Genomic DNA, 11,677 nt, shown 5'->3' on the forward strand with positions numbered 1-11,677 from the left:
ATATTATGACAAATCAATTCCCAAAATTTTCACAATGGCAATATGCAACACGTAAGATTCCTAGAAACCCTGGTGTTGGTAACGCTTAGATTTTGTTTTGAACTTTTTGAAGGAACCACCTGTTGCTTTTAACAACACTTACGAGGTTTTCCCAAGATGGCGCTATTCTGAATTGTTCGAGTCCCCGCTGAGTCAGTCAAATTAATTATTATCTGTCATTGTCAAAAAGAATTTTCAACTTTTGGTATTTTGAAATTGATATTTTTTGTCATCCCAATCTTTACATTATTCGCATTTTTTATTATAGTTTTTGTTCGTTAGTTCTCAGTTATTTTAGTTTGGTTACATTTTTCAGTAGTAATAAGGAATAGTTTTATATAGTGTATAAGGATACTTTTTGTAAAATGGGACAATTCTGTATTTTGTGTGAACAGTGTAAAAATTCGAGTAATCATCTGTATTCAGTGCCAAAGGTAAATGAAACATTTTATAATTACTGTCAATCCACCACGGATAAACTAAGTATGTATCAGCCTACACCAAAAACAAACTTCATATTTTGAATAATCCTTCACCCTTTCAAATCCACCTTCTGCTACTAGAGTATCATTACTTTCTTAATCATAATATCAAATTGAAAATAAACATTCACTTATGCTTTTTTAATTTTTTTTAAATACAACCTAATACCTAGTTGCAAGAAAAGTCTACTCATAGAATCATAGATACCTACAGATGAATATTACAGTATGCAGAGAGATTTATTGCATTTCTACAGAATTATTATGAGAAGTAAGTAAGTTTACAGTTACATGAAATTTAACATCCATTTAAAATATCATGATATTAATATCAGCATAAAATTTAAAACTAATAAAAAATTAAATCTATATCAACAATTAATAAATCATAGATTAAGTTTGAAAATCACTCTCTGAGTAGGGCTCCATGTCAAACAAATAGTTCCCCAAGCCTAACAGAATGTTGTATATTTTTGAAATCTTGTGGAAAATTATTGTAGAAATCGAGGGTGTTGTTGTATTGTGGACTTGTATAAAGAAAATTTATTGGGTGGTTAAAAGACTACTCATGTATGATGAGAAACCTAATGCTCTCTTAAATATATACTCGTAGTAGTTGATTGCATATAGAATTCCAAGCAACCAAACAGTATGCTCTTTTAACTTTACTTGTTCTCAATTGGTGATTTGAATGGTTTTATTTGTGCATTGTACCTGATCAAAATCTGTAATTTATAGGATGAAAACAAGAGGAAACTGTGGATGGATGCTGTTAGGAAATATCTGCCTGATGGTGCTTTTATTTGCTCAAAGCATTTTCCCATCCATTTCATTGGTGAGAAAAAACTATTGAAGGGTGCCAAACCATCATGCATGTGAGTATTCAGTTTCTACAGCACTACCTATAAATCCTATCAAAGATTTGTATATTTTTTTCAAGGTGCACTTATAGAGAAGTACTTAATTGTACGAATTTCAAGAAAACGTGCACCATTTCCAGAACCAGTTTACTAATAATTTCTGTAGTTGGAAAGTATCCGTTGAATAAGGTATCAAAAGCAAATTTGATCACATACAAATCAAGAGAGAACACTTGGTGTTATCAAAATGATAAATATCAAATTATTTATATATGAAATGATAACCCCTTCTAGCTTTACCTATCTACAAAAAAAGGTTCTTTTCAACCGGCTGTTCTCTAACAGTAACCCTGAGAAGTTCGCAGTTGGAAACAAACACTCTATGCCATTCATTTCTCTTGAAGATAAAAGATTGTTGTTGTTTTCAGTTCAACTCAAGCATATCAATGTCCTTTTACAAATTTCATATAAGGCTCATAACGGACTTTAAAAAGAAAGTTATTGATAACATAATATGAGAAGAGATATTTATGTAACCATAATTTAATTGAATCATGTTGAAAAAGTGATATGTTACAAATTGTCCAAATGTGTGGAGTTTAGTTATAACATTTCATATTATTTTTCATTTCAATGATCGCAACTGCTGTTTTGTTCAATATTTTACATCATATTTTCCCTTGATACCTTTCATAAAAATACATCATTATTCAATACAGGCTAATATGTGCTAATATCATTCTATAAATAAAAGGTGATAGTGGAAGAAAGGGGTAAAGTTGAAGAACATTTTCTATAAATGCCTGATTCACAGAAAATTAACTTCATTAACTTTACCCTCTATTTTCTGATATCTCATATTTGTCAATATCTGTGTAAGCTTACTGCTTACACATGGAAATAATAAATACGTTGTCATTATTATAAACAGCCTCTTCTGAGAACATAATAAAAAAAAGCTGTATCTTTTAGAATCTTCTTGTGAGACGGTTATAATTAAATGCCAGTAGGAATTTTAAAAAAAATTAATGAAAAAGTTGTTATCGAACAAAGGGTTATATTTAGCTTAGAATCGCACGTTGAAAGGTAAGATTTTGTTAATCCCTGTTCGCACAATTTTCGACTTCTGAGGGCTGCCGTTCGTAGGGGAACGACAGCTGGTTTACTGAAAAACCAATTTTAACAAATACCATTTTAGTTTTTTGTCCATGTTTATTTACAGGGATCTCAATTTATTCAGTTTTGTTTACAATAAATTATATAACAAAGAAAGCTTGTGCTGTAACTACTTATACTACTACTATAATTATTATAGACACATTTATGTGTGTTTAATGAAGGACAAAATTAAAGTAATGAAAAACATTTGCATGAGTAAAGAGTGAGATTCTTAAAAATATTTTCATCATCACAGAAGAAATTGATTTTATCAGAGTAGTTATTTTCAAGTCTCAACATTTTAGATGTTGGAGATGGAGAATGATACCCATAGTTAGTTAAGTGATATGGTGTAATAAATAGCTTTATTTGTCTGATGGACCTTCGTGGAACGTTGAAAGTTATAGGGGAGAGAATTTCCAGACAATCAATGAAACCAGATATAATTTTGAATAGATAAACTAATGATTTACTGTAACTTCGATTCTGAAATCAGCATGAAATATTTCTAAAATTGAACTGAATGTATAAACCCATCCTGTCTAATTTCGTAATAGTTAGTTTCCTGGCTTTGCCCTGATCATTTTCAGTAAAAATATTTGACTGCAACTGAGACAATCATATTCAGTTGCGTTGATGAAGTAATCTTAGAGAATAAAGTTGATACTGAAATTAGTTTCAATGAATATATTATGAGGAGTACTTCGTCAACGCCGCTGACTGTCGTAGTTGCACTTGAAACGTTTGGAGTTTACCAAAGAAGACAACAGCAAAACCCAAAAACCAACCAAAACATTGAAGTCAGTCATGAAATCATACTACATGAGCTGTTGAAAATTATTGATGAAGGATGCTGAAATTTTCCCAGATTCAAAGATTGATTTTCATTTTTTTATAACTGGTTTTATTTTTCAGTTTGCAGTTGGATTATCCAGTGGAAAAAACTCCGTTTGAAACATGAACAACTGAAATACTTGAATTCCTATATTTATTTCTGTGATCAGTTTTTTCAAAGAATATTTGATAAAGCTTCTGCCAAATATCTGATAAGGATTGTGTGATTATTTATATAGTTTTATTAATTTAATTAAATAACATTTATTGATCTAAAGGGTAAAACATGTTTTAGACAAGTAAATTGATGGATATATAGCCGTTACTGTGTGGTAGAAGATCATTATGAAAAATTTAGATTTTAGACAAGTTGTATTGTGAAATTGACGTGATAGTCATTTTTATAATAAAAATAGGTATTTTGATATTTTTTATTTCTCAGCGAAACCACTCCTGAACTTCCACTAAACGTTTTTCCTAGTCCATCCTGTAGTATTCTACCCGATTCACACTCTGTCACAAAACATCCATTGGCAAATTCTAGCAGTATTCAACTAGAGAATATTCCTAATCCCATTTTGGTTTCAAATACTTGATGACATCCAGATTGAACCAAGATCATTTGGAGGTGATAATGTTCACATATCCATAACAATTCCAATCAACTTTGTTGATATCATTTTCAGCATTTTTGGGATGATGAGAGCTGCAGGTGGATGCAATACTCATCCCAAGTCAATTCAAGTTGGACAAATATTCCGCCTAATGTCCCTCTATTCTCTGATAAAACCGCCCAGGGAAAGTAATGTTAGTGGAGGAGAAATGATGAAATCCCTTCTTCATATTGGAGATCTGAAAGAAAAACAGCAAAAATTTATATTCTATATTGAAATAGAAAAAACTATCTCCGAAATTAAAGAGGACTTCTCAGGTATTGATGAAGCTTTTGCTTATTTCTGTGAATATGTTGCAAAAAAAATTAAAGGCAACACCAAATGTGGAGAATGTGTGGATTCGATATTGGAGAAGGGAAATGAAATATTCAATTCCCTCATAAGAAACAAGAGCAGAGGATTTTTAACATTACCATCACAAAAAATTAATAGCTTTCTTCACGATGTTGAAGCCACAATAATATCAGGTGTTTTTGAGAGGGAACTTAAAAGAAATTGCTTTCCAGTAATTTTAATCAAATTGTCAAATTTTTCTCCCAAAAATATTGTAGGTTGTGAACACCACAAGGAATAATTGTTAAGAGAGGCACTGAGGGCATATTTGATCTCTAGATTGAATATCTGCTGTGCTAAAGAGCATAATGAAAGAGCCCTCGAAAATAAAAATTTTAAAAAATACAATTTTCTGTGAGTCAAATTTCGAAAAATCTGAAAATATCTGTTGAGATGTGAAACTCTCATCAGATGTATGTTTTTTTAAAATTTGATTGAATATTTTCAAAAAACTACCATCATAATTGATAATCACATTGTTTGAAAAAAAGAACTCTTTTACACACTCAATGTAAAAGGTTGTAGTAAGCAATTAAAGTATATCAGAAGACATTTTGTATTTGTATTCTAAAAGACGCTAATCTACTTTCATGCAGTCTGCAGAAATTCAACCTAGTGTTCTCTGAACATTACGGTATTTTACTTTTCTTGGGAACCTGAATATAAAAGAAATCCCATCACAAGGAAACTGGAAGTTAATTTACCACTGGTAAGGATATTAAATACAATTTCACCTCAGACTGATAAAAAACTAACTTAACTTTTGAACGGTTTGACGTAGAAACATGAAAAAAACGTTTGGGGGCTATTACCGATACTATTTTTTGAAAAATTTTAAATTTTAATTGGCATGGGGGTCAAGTGTCAAATTGATCTATCAGTGATGACCTGCACATGCAATCATTGCAAAAAATATGACTCAATGAAATCAAATTAAAATAATAATAATGGAAGATATTTGAATTAAACTTTGTTCAATTTATGCTGGAACTGTAAATTTCAATAATTATAAATACAGAAATCTTATAATTTTACAGACAATAAATAGTTCACATTCTTTCTGAACCAAAGAAGTTATTCAATACATCTGATGATCAACGGAAGGTAATTGACCATCTTACATCTATTGTAAATTAATAAATTTTGCCTTGTAATTTCTCTCAAGTTATTTGCAGAACCCAAAGGCTTGCATGACGAGTTCAAGGTGGGACTGTAGTGCTATTTCTCTTGAGTGATTTTCTGTACTTAACGAGATGTGTATGTATAAGAAAATCAATGTCCTGATTCATGAGTAGAACTGCTAGATGTGATACACATACATCCATAGTCACTATGAGTAGATGTATTTTGGTTGAATATCTATTAGAAAACAGCTGTGTTTCTACTCATTACATTGTTCTTCGTATATAAACCGCTTATCATCTCAAAATGATCTCTTAACAGGTAATCGAAAAGTTCGACAAAGAATTCACTGGGAATATTTCTTTGTAATCTAGTGAATTATTCAGTTTTTCCATTCCAATACCATACTAAAAACATGTATTCAAGTATATAATCTTTATACTTACCACCTGTTTTGCGGAATTCGTTCCGATAAACAACCAATGTCAACTACATAATATCTGCCAACATTTCTTGAGTTGAAATATCAAGAAATTACACGAAATTTCTTCAAAACTTTGCTTGGGTTGAAACTTCAACTAATAATTCACCAGAACTTGGACACTTATCTTTCAATTTAATACTGACAATTCGTCAATAACACTTAAAACACAAAAAATTCATTAACTCACTTTTTAAGTTATCCTAAAAGCACAGTAGGTATGAAAAATGAATGTGGAATTAAATATAAATACAAATACACCCTGTGTGGTCTTATGATTACAGTTTACTGTAATGACTGCTTGCGCCATCTGAAACGGCGTAAACGGCGTTGATCTCTGCTAATCAAGTTAGCTAAAATCCCTCATTTTACCCCAAACTTTTGCAGGTATGAGTAGATGCACCAGGGTTTTTAGACATCTTAGCAACACGTAAAACATCGTGACATTGTATTTGACGTTGTGTATGCGCGAGGTAAATGACGAGACGTGAATCTCTATTTTCTTTTAGTTGTTTGATTCAATATTCTGTCTTCAATGGTTAGTCCATATTATGATGTTACTGTGCCACAATAATGTCACAGATTGCAATGTCACGACCACAGGTCACAATAAAATAATTTTCATTTGCCGTCGAAATCTTTGATGTTTGCTGTCAAAATGGCAAAACTTTCTAGGAAGTTAGAGCTGTCAAGAAGGCTGAACGATGATTTTGTTGTGGTGAGAGTAAAATTTGACAGATGCCAGTTTTGAATTTGGAATATTTGAAAAATATGTTTATTTTATACATACTTCAATGAGTAGAAGTTTCCATGACACTTTACTATTAACATTTTCTTAAAAAAAGAATTGAACATTTTAAAGACTCAGATAGGTACTTTTGAGTACTAAACAATTCTGGTCATCAATTGTCTCATTTTGATAATGGAAACATAGGACTATATAGATTGCAACTTGTTAATTTGAACAAATATCAAGAAAGACATGAAAAATTCAGTAAACCTAATGTAAACCAAGTACAAAGAAAGTAATATCTGAATTCATTTCACATTAGCTGGTTTCCGTGGGCCAATAGATCCAAATATTTTCTCCTTTCATTGTCAAAATATTATAGATGGAAATAGACACTAAGGAACAAGTATATTTTCACATCAAAATGTAAATCTATCATTGGAGAACCCAAAACTATATTCAACTCAAAATTTCTTTATAAATGCACCTTTTTACAATCACATATTTATTTGTTTATTGGAGTAAAGAATATAGTGGAGGAATTCTTCGTTAGTTCATCAAATTCTTCAATGTTAGCGATCCTATGTGATTTTCATCTTGTCCGATGAATTATCAGAGGTTGAAAGTAATTATAAATATGATAATAAGAACTAGTCGTGACGTCAGTTTCAACATATATTCCACCTGAGGATTACTCTTGGGAACTGTGTCACAACACAATGTGACAAATCAGATTCCAAAATTTTTATAATGGAAATATGCAATACGTAAAAACATTGTATCTGACGTAAAATATATGAGTGACGTAATGACAAGACATGAATCTGTTCATCTTTTTTCAGTTGTATTCAAAGTTCTCTGTTCAATAGTCAGTCCAGATTATGACGTCAATGAAAGTAACTCTTGAGAGTGACCAACCCAAATATTTATTTCAATTATGATTAAAACAATTAATTGGAAAATGAATGGTTATAGTCTATGATTTAAGGTACCCTTTTCGAAAATAATTCAGAGATTGATTAACACACTTGACAATTCAACACAACATATCTTTGTACAAACTTCATTTGAAGATGAATGAAAGTAATGGTCAGGATTATTTTTGAAACATATCTTTGTACAAACTTCATCTGAAGATGAAAGCTGACAAAAATGAATAAAATGATAAATACACAGCCATTATAGAAAAAATACGCTTCACCGTCCTACCGTCTGTATCTGTTGAATGAATATCTGTGTATAATTAATTTATTTATGATTTTAACTCAAATTATTTTTCGAAAATGTATGTTGGAAATAGTGCATGTATTTGTTACGAGAAATTCTAACTCGTCAAACAGGTGTTATATAAGTTTCTCAACTTCTGAGAGTTGTCGTTTGTATGGGGGCGACAGCCGATTATCGGAAAAACAGATTTTAACCAGATTTTCGAACAGGGGGAGAGCTAGTATATGTAACCGATTTCACGAAACGAAGAGAATAATCACCATAAAACTTGTAATCTTCTATAACGAGTTCTGTGCTATAAACGGAAGTACAGGCCAAGTTTTGTTAGGGACTTTCAATTTTTGACCGTTTTTCGGCAATGACAGCTGGTTTTTCAGAGAAAAGAAGTTGGCCAGTGTTCGTCATTATCAAGTCATTAGCTTGGCGCTAGGAGTTATTGTGAAAGCTTGAAAAGTTCAGAAAATACTGGAGTCATTGATGTCCAATAAAAGTGTTATTAATTTGTACTGAGATTTTTCGGTCGAAGTAACAGTGCCGGCGTCACCATGTCGGACGAGAGTCATCCAAAAACATTGTATGTGGGCAATTTGGACGTGTCAGTGTCAGAAGACCTGTTGTGCACACTGTTTTCACAAATAGGCCCCGTTAAAGGATGCAAAATTATAAGGGAACCCGGGAACGATCCATATGCTTTTGTTGAATTCACAAACCACCAGTCAGCATCCACAGCTTTGGCTGCCATGAACAAGAGGTTGTTTTTAGATAAAGAAATGAAAGTGAATTGGGCGACAAGTCCAGGCAATCAACCCAAACAAGACACATCCAATCACCATCACATTTTTGTTGGTGATTTATCCCCCGAAATAGAGACTGACACATTGAGAGAGGCCTTTGCTCCTTTCGGAGAAATATCGAATTGCAGAATAGTGAGAGATCCACAAACACTCAAATCCAAAGGTTATGCTTTCGTATCATTTGTTAAAAAAGCTGAAGCAGAAAATGCCATACAAGCAATGAATGGACAATGGCTAGGATCCCGGTCCATCCGTACAAACTGGTCTACGAGAAAACCACCACCGCCAAGAACAGAAAAGCCACAGCAGCGTGCTAAACAACCTACCTTTGATGAAGTTTATAACCAGACATCTCCGACCAATACGACTGTATATTGTGGTGGCTTTACAAACGGTTTGACGGATGAATTGGTACACAAAACCTTTGCTCCTTATGGAGCCATTCACGATATTCGTGTGTTCAAGGATAAGGGGTATGCATTTATAAAATTTGTAACAAAAGAAAGTGCTACACATGCAATTGAGAATGTCCATAATACAGAAATAAATGGTCAGAATGTGAAATGTTTTTGGGGAAAAGAAAATGGAGGTTTAGGACCTGAGTCTGGTTCACTACCCCTGGTGCAGGGGTTCCTCAATCTGCTGGTCCACCGTACTCATATGGATATGGGGGGTATTGGGGCTATCCTCAGGGGTATAGTGGAGGTGGATATGTACAAGGTTACCAGCCGTACCAACAATATCAGCAGTATCCTGGAGGTCAGCAATATTGCGTCATGCCGCAGCAGGGACAGTGGTCAGGACAGCCAGGTCAGCAACCAAATGTACCAGTAATGTATAGTAATGTTCAGAAATATCCATCTCAGTGAACTAAATGGGACTTGTCTAATCAGTCAAGTGTTGTGCTGCAAATTGTATTGTATCACCTTGAAGCAGCATACTTTGTAGCATATTGAGTTGAGAGACAATTATCAAATAAACTACAATTTACATATAGATTTTTAAATGCCATTACACACTTTGACCGTAGAATTAGCCTGGATTTGCACTGGTTTTTTGTTGATGTATATAGGTACATATTTTTTGACTCGTATTGTTCCATTCTTCTAATGAATGGATATCTTAGAATAGCTTCCAAAATATGGACAGAAACTTAATATTCAGGTGTTGATTTTAATGAATGATATGCTAATAAAGTAACTCTTAAGTAACTGCTTCCTTTGTGGCATTATTTTTCGACAAACTTCAATATACATGTTAGAAGGCAGTTTCTCGAAAACACCTTCTTGTTTTACCAACCTCATACTTTTACTAATTTGATTTAGTTCAGATTTGGAATAGAAGTTCCAATTTAATATTTATTGTGAAAAGGTTGATATTGACAAAACATAAATAAATAATAAATATTTAATTCTAATTACTCTACTTGCAATGATGAATAGCCAAAATCTGAACAATATTATATGAACAATATATGTCCGTCAGTTTGTCTTCTACTTTTTGTACATTACATTAATATTGATTTTACTATGAAGTTTCAAGTGACAAATATTTCAATGGCAGAGTGTTAATGGTAGTTAAGATGCATGATATCATAACATAACTAATTTCAAAAGTGAAAGAATGAATGCAGTTAATAACAGCTACAGGATATCTCTTGACACTTGTGAAAAAAATCTCAGACCGTGTAGTTCTTTCATTTGGAAAGTATTGTGCCTGACAATGGAAAAACTATTCCACCTATCTATTCCTAACCACTGGTAAAAAATAGATATCCTGTAGATTGGAATGATTGTGTTTGCTGTTTTCTTGTTTTTTCAACAGATTCAAAAAATTTATGGACTTTGAAAAATTGTAGCGCTAGGAAGCGTTACATAATGTAGATTGATTGATATTTAAATTTAGGGTAGATAGGTGAAAACTATTAAACAAATAATGTCATTACAACCAACTGTACATTAAGGATAAACATTGATGGTCTCAGTTGAATAAGACAGAATTTTATAACAAAAAAATTGTAAGTATATATATGCTAGTTGTTAATAAAAACTGCAGGTCTGGGAAACATGTTCATTTTTGGACCCTTCACTTGTAACTACTTTGAAATAGGAAGTAAGCAGCAGTAAGGCGCAGTCAGCTTGCCCTAATTTCTCAAAATCATTGCAAATAAAATGGCTGCCTGAAATTCCACAAAAAAGTTGAAATATTTTTACTCTTTTACAAATTGAGTGGATGATGATAGATAGATATATATACATGTATATATATATATATATATATATATATATATATATATATATATATATATATACATATACATGTATATATATATACATATACATGTATATATATATATACATATGCATGTATATATATATATATATATATATACATATATATATATATATATTATATATATATTATATATATATATATATTTATATATATATATATATATTTATATATATATATATATATATATATATATATATATATATATATATATATATATATATATATATATATATATATATATATATATATATATATATAATCTAGAAAGTTTAATGCAGTCAAGCTGCTGGAAAATAGTTCCATGAAAAACAAAAAATAAATAGATAAGTACTTTTTGATCACTCCCATATTGATTTCAATTTAAGAGCCACCGGTATATATATATATATATATATATATATATATATATATATATATATATATATATATATATATATATATATATATATATATATATATATATACTACATTTATGTAGTAAAATGGAGAATGAAAAGGTTTTGGTTTTGATGAGGTATCCGTTATTTAAATTACAAAATGTTTCAACAGTATAGTAGACCCTATACAGGGTGATAATTCGAAAACTTACAATGGCTGTATCTGAGCGACCAAATGAAATATAAGAAATCGCTGAAAAAATAACTTCCA

General features: G+C 31.3%; 3 protein-coding genes and 1 long non-coding RNA gene across 6 annotated transcripts in view; 2 read left to right on the top strand and 2 right to left on the bottom strand.

The window, feature by feature from the left end:
* Positions 1-187, bottom strand: part of LOC141483638 (uncharacterized) — a 565,103-nt gene extending 564,916 nt beyond the window's left edge. The window contains exon 1 of the mRNA XM_074178404.1: positions 52-187. The gene's annotated coding sequence lies outside the window, so the exon portion shown is untranslated. The remainder of the gene's footprint in view (positions 1-51) is intronic.
* Positions 63-4,198, top strand: LOC141483674 (uncharacterized). Of its 3 annotated transcripts, XR_012466220.1 has the most exons (4): positions 63-473; positions 1,260-1,396; positions 3,455-4,001; positions 4,060-4,198. XR_012466220.1 is itself a non-coding variant. In XM_074178470.1 (3 exons), exons 1-3 carry the CDS (start codon positions 405-407, stop codon positions 1,655-1,657), a joined length of 402 nt encoding a protein of 133 aa, XP_074034571.1. In that variant the 5' UTR covers positions 69-404; the 3' UTR covers positions 1,658-3,798. The 3 variants fall into 3 exon arrangements, 2 of the variants coding, with proteins under 2 accessions (XP_074034571.1, XP_074034573.1); XM_074178470.1 differs by lacking the exon at positions 4,060-4,198 and having other exon boundaries at positions 69-473; positions 1,462-3,798; XM_074178472.1 differs by lacking the exon at positions 4,060-4,198 and having other exon boundaries at positions 80-473; positions 3,455-3,798.
* On the bottom strand, positions 2,574-6,331 carry LOC141483675 (uncharacterized). Its single transcript, XR_012466221.1, has 2 exons — positions 5,949-6,331; positions 2,574-4,225 (listed from the first exon to the last, which is right to left on the bottom strand). It is a non-coding gene; the product is annotated as an uncharacterized lncRNA (long non-coding RNA).
* A 1,943-nt stretch (positions 6,332-8,274) lies between these two features.
* On the top strand, positions 8,275-10,799 carry LOC111507821 (nucleolysin TIAR-like). Its single transcript, XM_023163177.2, is given in 2 exon segments — positions 8,275-9,341; positions 9,344-10,799. Coding segments are annotated over 2 exon segments (1,116 nt in total). The 5' UTR covers positions 8,275-8,485; the 3' UTR covers positions 9,604-10,799.
* Positions 10,800-11,677: the final 878 nt, after the last annotated feature.

This window comes from Leptinotarsa decemlineata, unplaced genomic scaffold (genome assembly GCF_025532065.1).
Source record: "Leptinotarsa decemlineata unplaced genomic scaffold, Ldec_3_MD MMD2_tig00003798_RagTag_RagTag, whole genome shotgun sequence".
NCBI classification, from domain to species: domain Eukaryota; kingdom Metazoa; phylum Arthropoda; class Insecta; order Coleoptera; family Chrysomelidae; genus Leptinotarsa; species Leptinotarsa decemlineata.